Source organism: Helianthus annuus, chromosome 12 (genome assembly GCF_002127325.2).
Source record: "Helianthus annuus cultivar XRQ/B chromosome 12, HanXRQr2.0-SUNRISE, whole genome shotgun sequence".
NCBI classification, from domain to species: Eukaryota; Viridiplantae; Streptophyta; class Magnoliopsida; order Asterales; family Asteraceae; genus Helianthus; species Helianthus annuus.
The window spans coordinates 4,430,899-4,449,641 of record NC_035444.2 but is presented as its reverse complement, the minus strand read 5'-3'; the positions used below and the strand labels follow the sequence as shown (position 1 = coordinate 4,449,641).

General features: G+C 36.5%; 3 protein-coding genes and 1 long non-coding RNA gene across 18 annotated transcripts; 2 read left to right on the top strand and 2 right to left on the bottom strand.

Moving 5' to 3' along the window:
* Window positions 1-837: 837 nt before the first annotated feature.
* On the bottom strand, window positions 838-4,791 carry LOC110893826. 2 transcript variants are annotated; one of them, XR_002565983.2, is made up of 6 exons: window positions 4,324-4,791; window positions 2,675-2,826; window positions 2,234-2,296; window positions 2,054-2,155; window positions 1,819-1,975; window positions 838-1,132 (listed from the first exon to the last, which is right to left on the bottom strand). It is a non-coding gene; the product is annotated as an uncharacterized LOC110893826 (long non-coding RNA). The 2 variants fall into 2 exon arrangements; XR_002565982.2 differs by having other exon boundaries at window positions 2,725-2,826; window positions 4,324-4,788.
* Window positions 4,792-6,980: 2,189 nt separating this feature from the next.
* LOC110893824 lies at window positions 6,981-11,053 on the bottom strand. 14 transcript variants are annotated; one of them, XR_004874358.1, is made up of 7 exons: window positions 10,060-11,053; window positions 9,336-9,448; window positions 8,487-8,715; window positions 8,266-8,352; window positions 7,979-8,028; window positions 7,420-7,478; window positions 6,981-7,336 (listed from the first exon to the last, which is right to left on the bottom strand). XR_004874358.1 is itself a non-coding variant. In XM_022140969.2 (7 exons), coding segments are annotated over exons 2-7 (369 nt in total). In that variant the 5' UTR covers window positions 9,424-9,448; window positions 10,060-11,053; the 3' UTR covers window positions 6,981-7,335. The 14 variants fall into 14 exon arrangements, 2 of the variants coding, with proteins under 2 accessions (XP_021996661.1, XP_021996663.1); XR_002565980.2 differs by having other exon boundaries at window positions 8,184-8,352; window positions 8,487-8,619; XR_002565977.2 differs by having other exon boundaries at window positions 8,487-8,619.
* Window positions 11,054-11,672: 619 nt separating this feature from the next.
* LOC118484761 (F-box/kelch-repeat protein At3g06240-like) lies at window positions 11,673-12,722 on the top strand. Its single transcript, XM_035980734.1, has one exon. It carries the CDS (start codon window positions 11,748-11,750, stop codon window positions 12,714-12,716), a length of 969 nt encoding a protein of 322 aa, XP_035836627.1. The 5' UTR covers window positions 11,673-11,747; the 3' UTR covers window positions 12,717-12,722.
* A 2,326-nt stretch (window positions 12,723-15,048) lies between these two features.
* On the top strand, window positions 15,049-17,888 carry LOC110896252. Its single transcript, XM_035981059.1, has 5 exons — window positions 15,049-15,063; window positions 15,853-16,092; window positions 16,154-16,237; window positions 16,467-16,703; window positions 17,617-17,888. Exons 1-5 carry the CDS (start codon window positions 15,049-15,051, stop codon window positions 17,731-17,733), a joined length of 693 nt encoding a protein of 230 aa, XP_035836952.1. The 3' UTR covers window positions 17,734-17,888.
* The last annotated feature ends 855 nt before the right edge of the window (window positions 17,889-18,743 follow it).

Below are 18,743 nucleotides of genomic sequence, written 5' to 3'. Positions count from 1 at the left end.
TAATGGCTAACATTTGGTGACATATAATTTACTTTTCTCATGACGTTTGCTATCATTCCGTCACATAAAAAACAAAGTAACGATAATGTGGCTAATGCTTATGTAAAGCCACATGAAACTTTATAATTTTAAGTGTAGCTATCATCTAACCTTTAGCCACACATATTCATTTTGTGCATTACGCATGCTATCATTCCGTCACATAAAAAAACAAAATAAGGATGGTGTGGCTAAAAGTTATTTAAAGCCACATGATTTTTTTTTTATTTTAAGTGTGGCTATTGTGTAGTCTTTGGTCACACTTAATACTTTTTACCCATGGCGTTTGCTAATATTTCGTCATACCAAAATAACCAAAATGGCGATGGTGTGACTAATGATTATGTAAAGTCACATGAAACTTTGTAATTTTAAATGTGGCTATTGTCTAACCTTTGGTCACATATTTATTTTTCCATGACGTTTAGTATCATTTCGTCACACAAACAAAAAACAAAGTGACTATGGTGTGGCTAATGGTTATTTATAATCACACGAAATTTTGTATTTTTAAATGTGGCTATTATTTAACCTTCGGTCACACGTAACTTCTTTTTCCATGACGTTTGGTATAATTCCATCACACAAACAAGAAACAAAGTGACTATGGTGTAGCTAATTGTTATTTACAGTCACAAAATTTTATAATTTGAAGTGTGGCTATTGTCTAACCTTTAGTCACACATATCTATTATGATTTTATATGGCCATTTTTGTGTAATTATTTATTTTATATTCATTTTTTGTAAAATAAAAAAACTGCTATAAACATGAGAAAATATAAAAAAACAAATGATATTAACAATAAACCCAAATACATACATAAGTTTTCGGTTTAAATACTAATTAACAACATAAACTTATCATCAAAACCTATCTACAAAAGTTACAAACTGGGAAACGACTATACACATAAACTAAGAACTATTTCTAAGATGTTTTCTTCTAGTCCATATACTCACTAAATTTGGACTTGAAAGTGCTGCAAATTTACATCCATGGGTTGTTGGCCACCTTGCTGTTGTTGAGTTGTGGTGGTGAGTAAACTTGTAACCGGTGGCTATTTCTCATGTCGTATGATCAACCAATATCACTGAAAAAGCAGAATTTTTAATGATAAAACGAGGACATAATCAAAAGTTGAAACTATGGCAAGAACATCATAAAATATTTATATATATTATTGTAATTTAAACAAACCAACCTGGCGATTTAGATCTTTAGGACCAAGTATCACATCACATGGGAAAAAACAATGCTTTTTAAACATTTTTATGAATTAAGATGACATCTTATGATAACATATCAGATCATCAGACACTAAACAAATGGTTATTGATGCAATGCTTTCGTTACCTTATACTACTTCCAACCCCGAAAAAAGAAACACCCGGCTATGCACATATTACTTTAATGAGTACGTTATTGATAATTAAAATGACAAAAAAGATTAAAAAAAACTAATGATCCAACTTTTCATCAACACTAAGAACTTCTTGTGTAGGGTGTATCCAAAAGAAAATATCCATATTGTTTAGAATGTGTAAATCAAAAGCGTGGACCTATGTGCTGAAGGGTAGCCCAGCACACCATCTGCACTGCACCCTCTCAGCCGCACTTTGCATTCAATTTATGGTTCAGTTTCAGTTGAAGAAATGAACATTTGAATCAAATTCACCATAAACCGAACTACAACACCATAACCAGTTATCACCAAACACATCTCAACACTCCATAACCAAAACAACAAACCATTCACATACTCAATATTATTGTTACCTGCTTATTCACATGTGCTGATTTGAACCCTAACAACTCCTTCGAATGCTTCCACAGCTGAACCACCAGTTCCACATCAAACACCGTCACCACACCGCCCTCCGTAACCACTTCAATCTTCAAATAGGTGAGGAACCTTGAAGAGCTCCTCAACCACCTGAAAACCTTCTAGTCAAAGACGCGGTCCGTATTATATCTTGTATATTTTGACTATTTTCTAGATACTGTCACATACCAGAAAGATGGTGTAGCCTGATGCTGTTTTGGTTATATCGCACTATCATCGCCATTATATCTCATCAACTTTGATTTCTATTACAACTACTGGAATAGTGTCCTGCCAAAATACCAGCATATATCAACTTTCGATTTCAGTTAAATGTTAACATACAAAAGATGTCATTTTCCTTCTTACAAGAACAGGGTGGTTTATGCAGTTGAATATCCTGATAATCCCAATTCTCAACCATGATAGAATCTGAGACAACAATAAACTAAATTAATTAATAGTGATAAGTAAACTCAACACGACAAGGTATTCTAGTAGTGTTTTAAGACTCGAAATAAATTACTATATAAACAATATCTTGGAGACCAGTCATTGATGGAAACTTTGACATAAAAATATACTTTGTATCACTCTAACCATAACTTAAAACTAAGGGAGCAAACAAGCTGAGCTAGAGCTCGACTAGGCTGGAGCATGGCTCGGTTCGAGCTTTGTTTCTAAATCTCAAGGATTATATCATTAATGATTTAGTTCACTACTGGATTGCCAACAAAATAAAATTATATAGGTCATCAGTTCTGATAATAAAAAGAAAAACATTAGCTGCTAGATTCAACATAGTGATACCATGAAGAAAGAACTAGAGATTGAACAAGACGCTTGAGCTTATGCGATACCATGAAGAAAGAACTGGAGATTGAACAAGACGCTTGAGCTTATGCTTCCTCTTTTCCATATCAGCTGGTAGATTCAACATATTAAGCAGCTTTTGGTAGAACCTGCAATGAATGTATTAATTCACTGAATTGATAATACATATACGAACAGTTCTACATGTACGAATCTCCGTTACATTCTTTGCATCGCATGTATACAAAAAAACGCCACTAATAAAACACAAATTGTTGTTCCAGTTGATTTATTTCGCAGGAGTATAAATAAAAAATGAAAGTAGCTGTGAAAGTCGACTTATGTGTGTTAAGTTGGTGTAACTGTAGATGTAATAAGTTCTATGCATATGAATCTCTGTTATGTTCTTTACATTGCATATATATACAAACGAAACGACATTAAAATAACAATTGTGGTTCCAAACAATCTATTTTGCATATGAGTAGAAATGGAAAATATAAGTAGATGTAACCATAGATGTACTAAATAATCTAAACAACCTCATTATTTATTATAGCACTTAAAAGAGAAACACATTTGAGAAATGATGACCAAACAAAGTATATAAAATAAAGATCCTTCGTTCAATGATGACCAAAACTAAATAAAAACCATTCAAGGTCTAATTACTCTATTTAATTATTAAGCAATCAAACAGATCCAGCAAAGCATACATATTGAAATATGTAATTCAATCAAATACTTTTACCAACAACATATGCTAGATGCTAAAGCTTCCAGTTAAAGGAAGCTATAAGTAGACTAAATATTATTATTTAGATTCGATATAACTATAGTTGTTAAGCTACAGAAAGCTTCCACTTGATCAGTGTTATTAGACCGTGGGGTGTGGAGTGTGGGGCGTGGGTTGGGCGGCAGTTTGGGTTCAACGCCGGCTGCTCCACCCCGGGTAGGCGTTGCCACTTTGGCGTGGGGATTGTGCCTGGCATGGGGCGGGGGGCTGGGGTGACGTGGCTGCTTTGGTTGGCTGGTTCAATCTAGCCGTTGGGGTAGCTGTTGCCAAACGACTTTGGTTGGCTGGTTCGATCTCCACATGGCTGGCCACGCCATACCACACCCCTAGTTTTTGAGTATTACTTTGTGGATCACACCCTAGCCACGTGTCAAGCAATGCCCACAACCCAAACCCCTCCACACCCCATAGTCTTAGTTGTGATTGTGGTAGGCCAAATTAAGTAAGGGCTTGAAAAGTGTTGAGACAAACAAACCAACCTTCAAAAACAACCATTAACGTCAACATTGTTTACTTATAATTAAATATAACCCAACCATCAAATCGACTCGTTTGCACCCCTACTTATAACAAAAAGAGAAATATTTATACATAAAAATAATAAATAGATAATGTTTGTTGTGTGGCATCAAATTTCTGGGTGAAGTTTGTTGATGTTAGAATTGTATACTCCTTGAAAAATTACTTTCACATCAACTGAAAGAAAACGATGACATACAGATTAGGTAGAATAAACCCAAATTCTGAAAAATAAAGTGCAAAGTTACATAATTGTCAACTAGTAATTTGATGTAGAAAACGAAAACCAATGACACTGTCTGTCAAAAAACGAAATGAAGAACACTTTTACCTTCTGATTTGATATCCATTCAAAACCTATATATACGGATTTGGGGAAGATCCTAAAAACCCTAAAAAGTCTTGAATCGATCAACGTTTTTTGGGGAAGATATTATGAAATCAGAATCTCTTGTTGGGATCTTATGGGGCACCATCTCTAATGAGTTGAAAAACCGAAGATATCCGTCGGCGCACAGAGGAAGTGGGTTTGAGCCATAGGATTTGACGGCGTCGACCATCGTAGAGTAGCCATCGAGTAGTTTGAGTTCTTGAATTTTGTGCGGACATGAAGATTCAATTAGGTTAAGAGGGTTAAGAGGGAAGGAGGAGATAAGAGGGGAATTTGGGTTTTTGAGGAAGAGGGTTGATCAGGTTAGGAGGGAAAAGGGGAGATGAGAGGGGAATTTGAGTTTTTGAGGAAGAGGGAAAAGTTGGGCGAGGAATTTGATTTTTTGGTCTTTATTGGCCGGAGGGGCGCACTTTCATATCCAAGACGTTTTTATGCATCTAACTGTTATACATATGATTTTTTGGTTTCTACATGCTGCTAAAATCTTGCTTGTAGTTGTATATTAGGAAGGGAAAGCTAAAAACCTATAATATTATATGTGGGATATATAAAAAATATATAATTAGCTTACGCCTGAGTCCGAAAAGCCCGTCGCTTTTGCGTTTCGCGCCTTGTTCAGTGGCGGATCCAAAAAAAAATTTCAATGGGGTCCATTTTTTTTGGTGCTCAAAATTTTCATAACAAAACGTTAAAATTTTTGGGCCAGTCCGCGTTCGGGTCGGGTCATAACGAGGTTTGAACTACATTAAAAAAACAGAAAAAATGAGTTATATAAGAATTGAACCCATGACCTCTTGTTGGTAAAGAGAGGGATTTACCACTACATCAGGCTTCCTTTTCTTTTTATGGTGTCCACCTAATTGTATCTATGGGGTCCTTATACAATTTAGTATACGAAATCTACTAATTTTTTAAAAAACATTGGGGTCCGGGGACCCCGACCCACTCTATGTGGGTCCGCCCCTGACCTTGTTTTAAACTTTGTCGCTTTTACGCTTTTACGCGCCCAATAAGGTCCAATAAGACATATATGACCTACAATTATCCGTTGTGATGAATTAAAGCCCAATATGGTCCATTTACAAATGTGTGATCTACTATTATCCATTGTGATCCATTAAAGCCCAATATGGTCCATTAACACATGTGCCATCTACTATTGTCCACTTTGATCCATTAAGGCCTAATATGGTTCATTAAGACATGTATTCTCTACTATTGTCTATTTTAATCCATTAAGGCCCAATATGGTCTTTTAACACAAATACAATATACGACTGTCCATTGTGATCTAGTTAGGACCAATAAGGTCCATTAAGACATATATGATCTACGATTATCTATTGTGATCCATTAAGGCCTAGTACATGATCTACAATTATCCATTGTGATCCATTAAGGACCAATACCGTCCATTAACACATTTACGATCTACTAGTGTCCATTGTGATCCATTAAAGCCCACTATGGTCCATTAACACATGTATGATCTATTAGTGTCCATTGTGATCCACTAAAGCTCAATAAGGTCCATTAACACATGTAAGATCTAGTATTGTCCATTGTGATCCATTAAGGCCCAATATGGTCCATTAACACATATACGATCTACAATTATCCATTGTGATCCATTAAGGACCAATACGGTCCATTAACACATTTACGATCTACTAGTGTCCATTGTGATCCATTAAAGCCCACTATGGTCCATTAACACATGTATGATCTACTATTGTTCATTGTGATTCATTAAGGCCGAATATGGTCTATTAACACATGTACGATATACAATTATCCATTGTGATCCATTAAGGACCAATATAGTCAATTAACACTTGGCTCAATAAGGTCCATATTGACATGTATGATCTATTATTGTCACTTTTGATCCATTAAGGCCCAATATGGTAAACTAAGACATGTTTTGATCTATTAAGACCTAATATGGTCCATTAAAGCATGTATGTTTTACTATTATCCATTAAAGCCCAATATGGTCCATTAACACATGTGCCATCTACTATTGTCCACTTTGATCCATTAAGGCCTAATATGGTTCATTAAGACATGTATTCTCTACTATTGTCTATTTTAATCCATTAAGGCCCAATATGGTCTTTTAACACAAATACAATATACGACGTCGTTATGATCCATTAAGGCCCAATATAGTCTATTAAGACATATTCAACCTAGTATTGTTCGTTGTAATCAATTAGGGACCATTGTTCATTGTAATCAATTAAGGCCCAATATGGTCCCTTAAGACATAATATAATCTTTTTTATTTAGATTTTTATACGTTTATTTTAAATAGTGTATTTTTTTTAACTGAGTGTATCATTTGAGGGGGAAGTTTTTATGATACGAACCAAACTGAAATATAAATAAATTTGAAAAAAGAGATTACATGTATAATCTCTATGAATCTTATATGGCATAAAAACACAATATATAGAAGTTATTTATATATTATATATATACAATAAAAACAAAAAACTTAAGACCCAAATTTAGTAATTGGGCGTGTATAAACAAAGTCCAGCATAAACTGGTGATATCTCACACACGTTGGTATGCAAACAAACTAGTGAGTATGATATGGAAATATGAAAAAATGATGTTATATAAATAAATAATCAAGCAGTCCAGCCATTCCAACAACTATTACAAAGCTTCTTTGGGACAGTTATATAAGCCAACACTTTTGTTTGTTCATCTTGTTTCACCTAAAAACCAATATTCAAAGCAAACACATCTTTCATCATCAAAATGCATCCAAACTTCAACTTCAAAAATAGTAGCACTCACGACAGTCTAAACTTTGGAAACAGCTGGTAAACATCTCATTAAACTCTGGTTTAGTCAAACTTTCTATGCATGCAATTATATTCCTTTAACTTTAGTTGATCTATCTGCTACTTCGTAACTTTGATACACAATTTTAATGAATCTGCTCAAAAAAATGTAAAGTTGCAAATCAACGTTATAACCAAAATGAATCAGTATGCATCACCAGTATATTCACCGTCTTACCAATAGGGTCGGCTCAACCTATTTGGAGGCCCAAAGCCGGAAAAAAATTGAGGCCCTTTCTGGAAAACAAAAAAAAAAAACAATTTTAAATGCCCAAATTCATCCTTTCGGTTTTAATTTGACATAGATACGTGAGAAAATAAAATAAGATATAGCTGAGTTTGGTCAACTATATCTTTTGGGTTTCGATAAAAATTAAGATATAGCTCTCGCTTTTGCTTTTAGGACCTAAACGGCTTAGTGCTTCACGCTTATTAAACCAAGCTACCGGGTTGAGTTTGGTATCTCACTATAAATTACAAAAGGATATCAGTATGCCAATGACACTAGCCATACAAACGGATTGTAAATGGTTCCACAAAGCTAAACCATTTAACCAGTTTAGAGTTCGCCTTTTCGACAAGATTAACTACTCAAGTGGGAGGTGGATTTGGGTTATACAAACCTACCGACCTAAACCAAACACGACTTGCCAGCCCTGCTTTCGACCTCTTACCCAACATGCCCAACCCACCAACGTTATCACTTAACTATAAACAAAGAAAGAAGGCTCAGGTACCTTAACTGGCTGGAACCGTCTCTCTAACGCTAGATATCTAGGGTAATCACCTGAATATATAAGAACAGATAATTTTAGGTGGCGTTTGGCGTTTAGTATGGAAATGGGTACAATCTAGTTTGAAAGGGAAGAACGAGAAAGGAACGAATTTTAAACAAAATATGTTTTTTCTGGATAAATAGAATTAGTATTATCTGCAATTCACCTCTGGCAAGGACAATATAGACCGGATAATGCAAATAGACTGAGAGCGACCTTTATGATTACTTAAGTTGCATATTTCTCACCATAGATTTCATAACTTGTAAAAGCCCTATTGAAGCTGCACCACTGCTTGATGATAAGGGTTGCCAATCCTTTGATGCTATTGGATGCTGCATAGTTAATCCGGTTTGTGTTAAACCGTTGTATTCATAAAAAATATAATTATTTTGATAATATTGTTTTTGAAATCATGATTGACACATTAATTATTCACAAAGAGTATCAAATGTAGGGTAGTACTGACATTAATTATTCACAAAGAGTATGAAATGTAGGCGAACAGGCCTGCGTACCAGCTCCGAACAGGCTGCAAATAAGCTGCAGACCGGCTGCGAATAGGCTGCAGACCGGCATGCGAATAAACTGCGTACACGTACCTGTTATATTATTTAGTTTTTATATATGGATTCTGCATGCATGTTCTTTTACGGTTGTCGGAAACCATGTACCTCGTGAGTCGTGAAGCAGCAAAACTTGCAAAAGTGATGAAAATTATAATATATTACCCATTTGTTGACCCATTTGACCCAGAATAATGCTCATCGTAAATAGATGTTATTACAAACCTATACCATAGTAATAATAATAATAATAATAATAATAATAATAATAATAATAATAATAATAATAACCTTCTATAAACAAATTACGATGTAATGTGTGCTAAAAAAAGCTTTCACAACTTTCGATTTGTTTGACCCGCATCACTTTAACTATTTTTATAGAGCCTACTCGTTTAACCAGTTCCATTTCAACTATTTTTTTAAAAAATTTATCCATTTGACCCGTTAAGAGATAAAACATAAAACGCATCAACTTGGTCAAGCTAAAAGTAACTATTTCCCTGTATCATTTGACCCGCATCATTTTAACTATTATTTTATAGAGCCTACTCGTTTAACCAGTTCCATTTCAGCTATTTTTTTTAAATTTATCCTTATGACCCGTTAAGAGATAAAACATAAAATGCATCAACTTGGTCAAGCTAAAAGTACCTATTTCCCTGTATAATTTGCGTATGGTATTAAGGCTTAATTATGCTTAAAAACAATGATATTTGTGACAAGACATACGAAGCTCTTAAAAAACAAACCTGGATAATGTGAAGCAGAGGGTCCAGGATAGCCTGCTGGAGGATAGCCAGTAGGCGGATAATTAACCAGCATGTAGATAATCACCATATGTAGCTAGTGATAGTAAGAAAGCCTACTCGTATAACCAGTTCCATTTCAGCTATTTTTTTAAAAAATTTATCCATTTGACCCGTTAAGAGATAAAACGTAAAACACATCAACTTGGTCAAGCTAAAAGTACCTATTTCCCTGTATCATTTGACCCGCATCATTTTAACTATTTTTTATAGAGTTACTCGTTTAATCAGTTCCATTTCAGCTATTTTTTTAGAATTTAAATTTATCCATTTGACCCGTTAAGAGAGAAAACATAAAACTTTTGGGAACAGATGGAAGCATGGGAAGTTTGGAAGGCACAAGGGGGGCATGTTTGGAAAGCACAAGATGTGGAAATGATTTTTGTATAAGATTTCTTACTATCACTAGCTATATAGAACCATGTTTTTTGATTCATTTGTGTGTACTATAGGTGTGGGTTATTAGTGTGTTGTGAAATTGAAACCTCTTTAATGGTTTTACTGATTTGGTAATGTAGTACTAAAATTCTCTTATAAACTTAGCATTATTCTTAATCAATAAACCAAAAGCACTAAACAAACACACTTAATTTCACTAACACTTCATGTAAACACTCTACAAACATGGCAACAGAATACAATTAACTAATTAAGTATCAAATTATACCTCGGAGCCACTAATCTGATGCTGAACAACCGAAATAGACCGCCTATTCCTCAATCACTATCACTATCCGAAACAACCCTTGCTGCACTACCAACATCATCACCGTAATTTCTCTTAGACACAGACCTCCCACGCCTCTTAGAACAAATTCACACTATCACCACCTCCAGAAACAACAACAACCGAATTACCACCATTCGGACACCTCGAAACGGACCTCGGATAAATGGTTTAATATGTTACATTGATTTAAGCTTCCTTTTCTCCGATTGGCATATGTTCATTTAGACCTTGTTATATCGCATCGAATAAATGGCTTATTATATTGAATTTTGGGTGAAACTGGAATTTAGGGATTAGGGTTTTTGGTGAAAGAGAGACTGGGTAGCTTTGTTGAAACAGAGAACATGGTTGGGGAAGGAGAAATGTAGGGGATAAGGAGTGAAAAGGTTGGACACGTAAGTAATTAAAGTGTGATTATAGAATAAGTATAGCCACATTTTTTTTACAGTCACAGTTGATAATTTTTAGCCACATAAAAAAACTTATAAGTGACTAAATAAATAATACTCTTTAAGTGGTTTATATGAATCATCATTTAACCACATCATTAAAAACCTATTATGACGGTTAGTAATATTTGGCCACACTTTTATATCGTGGCTAGTGATTGTCATATTTTTTTTTATAAAAAGTGTGACTAAAGGTTTTAAAAAAAAGTGTTTCCGTCACATTAATTAAAAAAATCAAACAAATATTGTGGCAATAGGTTATATTTGGCCACATTTTTTAAGCTGTGGCTAGACATGCTAGTAAATGTCACACTTTATCTTAAAAATGTGGCTAAAGGTTTCGAACAGGTATACAATGGTCACATTAATAATAAATTGTGTGGCTAGAAGTATTTTAAAATATTATAAATGACCTTTAGCCACACATTTTCTCATATGTGTGGCAGAGCGGTTTTGGGAAAAATGTGGCTAAAGCCCAGTTTTGGCGTAGTGTAGAACCGAAAATAAATTCTGAAATTGAAACTTTGCGAATTTAAACGAAATTGAAACCTGATCGCGAATTCCCTGCGATGCCTTGCGATTCCCACGCCTAGAGCCTGACGCTCTGATACCACTTTGTTGGCCCGAACTTGGATCTTGATCTCTAACGAGCGTGAATAACTTGAATAATAACAACTTTATAACAATCGAATAAGAGTATATACAATGATTTCGAGAGTAATGAACAATTACAAATGAAACTAACTATCTCTATTTATAGTTTCTAAGAGGCACGAATGAATAGACACAACTCTTCGTGAAAGGGTATGTCTCTAGGATTGTGCGGTTGAGATTGATCATGAAGAGGCATGTTGATTTCCAGCCATCCATCTCGAACCGTCGCGTCTTCTTCTCCTTTCCTTGATGTCGATCCGAGAGGGTGTGTGTGAGGGGACACACCTTTTCGCTAAGTGAGGGAAGTTAACAAGTTTCCCTTTGTCAACTTTGGTCCCTTAGTTTCATAACCGCTTGTAACCGCCACTTTAATATAAAACTAATCTATCTATTCTAAACTAACTAACTTATGGATTTAAGAGATTAACTCGGTTTCACCACATACTACCAAGGCTTCCGGCCAAATCTGTAGCCCGTTTCAAGTCTGTTTCCAAAGGATGGCACTCGTTCCTAACCACCCCGATGTTTACCAACATGCACCTGCACCATCAAAATCGCCACAAACTACTCTTCATACCCAACACAACATCATCATCATCATGCACCTTCCGCACTATCGACTGTGAATCGCCCGAAGATGGTTTAACAACCCCTCGCTGTCTGCCTTTCAAAGTAGATAGTCCTCGAAACGTGTCAATCATAACATCTTTCAATGGATTGGTATGCGTAGGCATAATTGAACATGATGATAATGTGGAGGAGGAATACTACTCTGATCTGGTCTTATGGAATCCATTGACAGGTGAGTATAGAATCTTGTCAAAAACCAATGCTCATAAAGAATGCTATGAGACCATAACGAGAGCGTCTGTGTTGTATTATACCTCTTCTGAAGATGACTACAAGCTTCTACGTGTAACCAATTCTTGTGATGCTTATATATACTCGTTGAAATCTGACTTGTGGAGAAAGATTGAGTCAACCGAGAACTTCCATCGCTGGATTTCTAAGCATTGTGCATTGTTGAATGGAAAACTCTATTTCCTAAAATATGATGAGGCTATAAATAAGTCACATTCAGTTATAAGTCTCGATTTGAAGACCGAAAAGTTCACAGAGGTAACAACTCCCTTCTTTAGAGATTCAACGATATGCATGGGTTTCACTGTTCTAAGAGGCTGCATTCACGTTTGGATGCTCCACCCTTCAAACTATTGGTGGCGCAAGATTGAGTTGTGGAGGATGGATGGGGATGGGGATAGTTGGACGAAGGTGGTTACTTGCACCAATGCTGCTTGTGGATGGCGTGTGCAACCTCTGCACTTGATGGCGGATGGAAATTGGCTCATGCGTTATGAAGAGCGCCTTTGCATAACAGATCCAAACGGTCCATTTAAATCCACTAGGGTTGTTACTGACATGGGCGCGGGTATCCGTCGAAGAGGAAAATACATTGAGACTTTGGTGTCACCCAATCAATATATGAAATGACACCCTTTTAACTTCCTACTTTTTGATTTCCAATTGTACACCATGAATCTATTCTGCAAAAAACTTAACAAAGTAATAAATTAGAGATGTGGTGTGTGTCAGTGTGTGTTTTATTGCGGTCATTTAGCATGCTTCTTGCTCACTTAAACTGGGATCAAGTTCATGAAAAATCTATTTTTGGGCCTTTTGGCAGAAAGTTATGATTTTTGTAACCAAATTAACCCATCAATAAGTGTTGTACATGCTTTATTTTTCTCATTTTCGTAAGAATAATGGTATATTCACAACACTTTAAAGTCCTTTTAAAAAAATTAATAGTATGAACAGAAAAAAAATAAAACACAACTTTAGGTATAGACATTGTTGATTATGTTTGGTAGCCTCTTAATGACCATTCAGATGCTACCTCTTAATGGTTTAAAACCTCTGAATGAATAAGAGGTAACCTCAAGTCTGAATGGTTAAGAGGTAACCTCTGGATGGTAAATCATCACATGTCACATTCTTCTACCTTCTCATTGGTAAAATTTTTAATGGTTCCATTAGGTAGCCTCTTAATGACCATTCAGAGGCTACCAAACAGCCCCGAGATTCTACCATACAATGTCATTGTGATCCTGCCATTGTGGAGACTATATTGATCACCAAAAACAATCACTTTCAGGTACATCAATAAATACCTATTAACCTGTATACAAGAAATTATAGTAATAATATGATGACGAAGTTTGGTTCGAATTAGTCTAGGAAATTCGTTGCATCAAGCTACTGCTTCAGTATATTAAACCTTACATTGATTTTGCATAATATACTGCAGTAAGCTTATATTGTGTTCTAAAGTTCATTTTAGCCAAGGAATTTGATCTAACGATTCCTAGTCATATGTTGATGTTCTGATTGAATATCACATGAACTGTGTCCCTTGTGATATACTTTGATGCATCATAAGTTTCACCGATCGAACACATTTCTGTTGTAACCAGGTGGGCTTGGTGGTCGCTTACTTGGCCAGGCCCATCACCAGATGAGCTTTTGCGTAGTGTAATCTTGGCTTGAGTGGTGGATCGGATAATTGGGTTTTCATTCTTGATGGCACCGAGAACTAGAGTTGCACAAAAAACTGGGTTAGGAACACTGAATGTGGTTTGTTTGGACCCAAACCGAACCCTAGGGTTGAAAATGGTTTGTAACCTTATACTTTGAAACCACCCGATCCAAGTCGCTTTAAAAGCGGTTTCAAACAGCTGGAACCCGATCCTTTCACACTAAAAACCAGGTTGTAACCTGACCCGGTTTGACTTCCCTTGACCCAACCCAACCCGACTTTAACCCAGTGTCGAAGCTTGAAAATTTCCAACGTGGGTCGGAAGTCACCGGACCTAAAAATTCTATATAAGTAAATTTTATTTTATGAAACTAGGGGGTCAAAAACGCATATACCTGAAAAATTCTATACGAAACGTCCATACCTAACACTACTGTGCGAAAAGTTCGCCCCCCCCCCCCCCACCAAGCCCCCCCCCCCCCCCCCACTACAAGAAATCCAAGTATTAGCGGCGACACTTTTAGCGGCGACATCTAAAATGTCGCCGCTAAAGGTCTGGATCCGGGTGAAAGGCTTTACAAAAGATCTGGACCGTTGTTTGCTTATCTGATCCAATGACTAGGGTTTATCCCAATAAAGCATCTCTAAAAAGCTCACAATCCATTTTAGCGGCAATGTTCCCTCCAAGATGAAATCTGCACACAGCTCTCACACCACAACTCACCACGCCGTCGCCGGAAAACCTTGAGTCTGCCGGAGCATCGCCGCACCACCTTGATTCTGCTGGAGCACCGCCGCACCACCTTCACTCTGCCGGAGCACTGTCATCTCTTTTCGCCTTAATCTCCGACGCCACTCGACGGTACGTATAATCCATCCGAATTTCTTTGCAATTTCAGTGCATATGTTGATAATTTGTGTAGTTTTTTGCCAACAATGAAACTGTAAAGTAGATGACTTGAAAGAGGAAGACAAACAAACATACTAACCCTAAATTTACAGTATCTAATTTATGGTTTTCTATGTGGGTATTTGAAACTGGAAGACAATCATATACTGTAAATACATATACTGTATTTGGAATGTGGGTTTTTTATTTGCGTCGGGTCATGGGTCAAAATGGGTGTTCGGGTTCGGGTCAGAACGGGTATCGGGTTGGTTAAAAAAAATGTCTTTTAAAAAAAGTGATTGTATATCAAGGGTTAATTTTGTCGGGTTAAAACGGGTCTGGGTTGGTAACATTCGAATAATGTAATTATGTTCAATTTGATTTGTGGCTTAGCATTCATGTCTTCGAGTGAGGTTTGTTGTTGAGGAATTTAGGATGTATTTGAGACTGATTGTTGAACTAACGATCGTGTAGGTGTTGATTGATTAGTATTGTATGTTTTCGTCACGTTGTTTGCTATAAATGATACGTTTTAGCGATTTTATGATTGCACTTATGTTCCGCTTGATATGTAGTTCACTATTCATGTTTAGATTTAGCTGATAATTGATAGTCTCCCTGATTTCTTTTTGTAATCTGTGATATTATCTATTAGTGCTGTTTGGGACAATCTTTGTGTTTAACTTGTTATGGTTATGCTTTTAGTCTTTTGATAAGCAACTAGGGGTGTTCAACAAGCTCGCGGCTCGTGGCTTGCTCCAAGCTCGCTCGAAAATAGCTCGAAAAAAGCTCGGCCCGAAATTGGCTCGGTTTCAAACGGGTCGGCTCGGCTCGGCTCGGTTTGTAAACGAGCCGAGCCCGAGCTAGGCCTGGCTCGGCTCGTGACCTCGTGAGCTGCTCGAACTATTTTATTATATATATATGTGTGTGTGTTAGTTTTAAATGTATTAAACCTAATCTAGATAAAAAAAAAGATTGCATACTCTGTTTCCTCTAGTAATGCTGTTTCCTCTAGTATGAAGTTGTGAAGCTTCATAATTGCTCACAACATCTTCCACCATTTAAACGTAATAGTGTAGTTTGTCGAGCACTATAATATTTTTTTGTCTACAATATTGTTTTTGTCTATTATAAATCTATTTTACTAACTAATCAGCCATTAAAGTTAACAAAAATCAATACAGTTGGTACATGGTTATTAGTCCCAAACCTCTAGCCATGGAAATGTTGGATCAAAAAGGTGCCATAAATATTTGCATTTTTGTTTTGAGTCACAGTGGATAATTGTAGTCTGGAACTTGCAAGTAAAATCCCAAACTATTTATTGTCCCAAGCTCGATTTTTATTTGGAGCTCGAGCCGAGCCAGCTCGTTTTAGGTTCGAGCCGAGCTCGAGCCAGCCTTGGGGGGTCAGCATCATATAGCAGCTGGTCTTTTAAAAAGGTAATGGTTTATACATATAAGTGTTTATTCAATATATCATCTAATTTTTAATGTTTGACAGAATGTTGAAGCTTTGGATACGTACGCTCATGCTCATACTCTACCAGATGGGACTTTTGCCAGCCCGTTGGAAGAGGAGAATTTTGTAAGTGTTCATTTAAAGTGTGTATATATATATATTTAAGAATTCGAATCGACATATTATATATATAATATGTCGATTCGAATTTTGTAAGTGTTTACAAAGAATTTTCGCAATAGGATGTCGATTCGTGTTGTTGCTTTCAACAGTAACGAAACGACCAATCCGCACGCTAGTTATCGAGTTTGTGTATATTCATGGGTTGTCCTTCAATTATCTTTGTAAAATACAGAACCTATTAAAAGAAGAATTTGAAAGACAAAGGACCCAAAATAACCCATTCTTGGAAGATGAGGGTGAACTCGGTGAAAGTAGTGCGCCTGCCATTAGTAATGTTCAAGTTTTTGAAAAGGTGCTTGGTGCTCGGCGCGGAATTTATAGGGGACTTGGGCGTAAACCTTCTTTATCTTCAGCCTCGAGTGACGTGAGTCCTCATGAGAAGGAGAAGACACGTCCGCAATTTTCAGAGGTAACACACCCACGTTTCAAATCATTGCGATTTTAATCCACATGATTAACTGCCATCGACTTTGATTGTTAATTACTGATAGTTAAATCACAATTAACAACTGTTAATTACTTGTTGTGAATTATTGATTAGAGCATGTGCAGACTGAATTATTGATTACAAAAAAAAGATTGTTTTGGTTCGGGCCGGATTGGGTTCGGGTTGAAACTGGTTCGGGTCAGAATGGGTTCGGGTCGGAGAATGGGTTCGGGTCGGATTAAGCGTCAGTCACAGATAACGTTTAAGAGTCAGTCACATTTTGTTGGATTTTTATATATAAATTCTGAAAAAAATAAGAAAAACATGAGTTGGACGCTGAAACCAGTAGATGTGTAAAACCCGAATATTAACAAGAACCAACAGTCTTTTAACTTATTAATGTTATGTAACATCACCAAAAAATAAAGAAACAACATATCCTAAGTTGAAATTGCATAAATTGCTAAATTGAGTACTTGAGGCATATAAGAATTATCATCATACTCTAAACTATGGCTCGATCTCGACATCGATTCTGCTCGGAGGGCGGCTAATGCGGCTCTCCGTCTTTGCTTCTGTTCCTTCCACTCCTTTACTTGCTCTTCGCGGGCGGCTTTTGCCTGCTCTGCCACCTCAGCTCGTGTTGTCGCCTGTTTTGCGCGTGTCCATAGCTTTACTTGCTCTTGCAGTTGGCCAAGTCTCTTGGTATAACTTTAAGCACTACAAAGAATTCTGGCAATAGCGGCGACTGTACAATCAGCTGTAATCCATTATACCATTCTCGCAATAGCATTCGAATTCCATATTACTTGCAGTTTATATGCCTTTTAATAATATTAAGCGCTTCGGCAAGTGTTTAAATTGTTAAACTAATACTGTATATCTTATTTTGTAGGAATATTTTGACGAATTGTTTGAAGACCCGAGATTTATGGAACGACTGTACCAAGCTATGGATAAGAAGAGATCAAGAAAAGACAACGAAAATGACACGGACGAGGAGGGAGAATGATGTATTTTGTATTGAACTTAGGGGTTTCAAAACTTTAACTTAATCAAACAAAATACTTTTGTTGTAGTTTTATGTTTAAAACTTGGTTTGTTTGAAGAATTGTTTGAATTATTGTTTGCGTATGGAAAATTAAAAGAAACAGCAGGTTACGGTTATTTGCAAAAACTGGGATTAAGCGAGAAAAAAAAAGAAATAATTGGTTTTTTGACTTTTAGCGGCGACATTGTCGTCGCAAATGATAATTGCTGATGTGTCATATATGCCTTTAGCGACCATAGAAGTCGTCGCTAAAACAAAGGAATTAGCGGCGACAAATACTATTAGCGGCGACAATTGGGAGTATTAGCGGCGACAAATGTCGCCGCTATTGCCAGAATTCTTTGTAGTGCCCCCCCACCAAGCCTCCCCGCGGCCCATTGAAAGCTACGCCCCTGCTGTAATCCGAACCTGTTTGGACTAAAAACCCGATTTGTGCTCATGTTCATACAGGGAACTCGTATCATCAATACTAGATGTAGCTTATATATATATCCCCAACGGGGCGGACCTAGAGATATCGGTCAATGTGATCCCGAAGTCTTGTTATATGTAATATATAATAATACTGAAAGGTCAAATAATTGGTGGTAGTTATTTTTTGGTTGTGATAGATAAGTTAATCTTTCTTACAAAAAGATATGCTCATTATATATTTACAATTGATGAAAAAAAGACACTATCGCTTTTCCCAGTGTTCCCTTCCTGTTCAGCCACTAAGTGGGGGAATCCCACACTTTCCCTTTACAATTGTGACCCACTCATGCACCAGGTAGTCACACAGATATACTCATGTTCACCACATATTTGCAGTTTGTCTGATTGTGCTTATTCTGCTGACATGTCACCTGAATTGTTTTTCACATGGTTGTAACCATGTTACACACACCCTTTACTTATAAGACCACACTTATGCCTATGTATATCTATATATGCGTGTTTTCAAAGAATCTGGTACGTTGATCTCCTTTACT

Coding starts and splice junctions, on each gene's coding strand:
- LOC110893824 (XM_022140969.2), bottom strand. CDS start 9,423: ATGGTGATTATCTACATGCTGGTTAATTATCCGCCTACTGGCTATCCT. Junction 8,620..9,335: donor CTCTGCTTCACATTATCCAG/GTTTGTTTTTTA, acceptor ATAATATAACAG/GTACGTGTACGCAGTTTATT. Junction 7,479..7,978: donor GACGGTTCCAGCCAGTTAAG/GTACCTGAGCCT, acceptor TTTGTTTTCCAG/AAAGGGCCTCAATTTTTTTC.
- LOC118484761 (XM_035980734.1), top strand. CDS start 11,748: ATGTTTACCAACATGCACCTGCACCATCAAAATCGCCACAAACTACTC.
- LOC110896252 (XM_035981059.1), top strand. Junction 16,093..16,153: donor GCAGCTGGTCTTTTAAAAAG/GTAATGGTTTAT, acceptor AATGTTTGACAG/AATGTTGAAGCTTTGGATAC. Junction 16,238..16,466: donor CGTTGGAAGAGGAGAATTTT/GTAAGTGTTCAT, acceptor TGTAAAATACAG/AACCTATTAAAAGAAGAATT.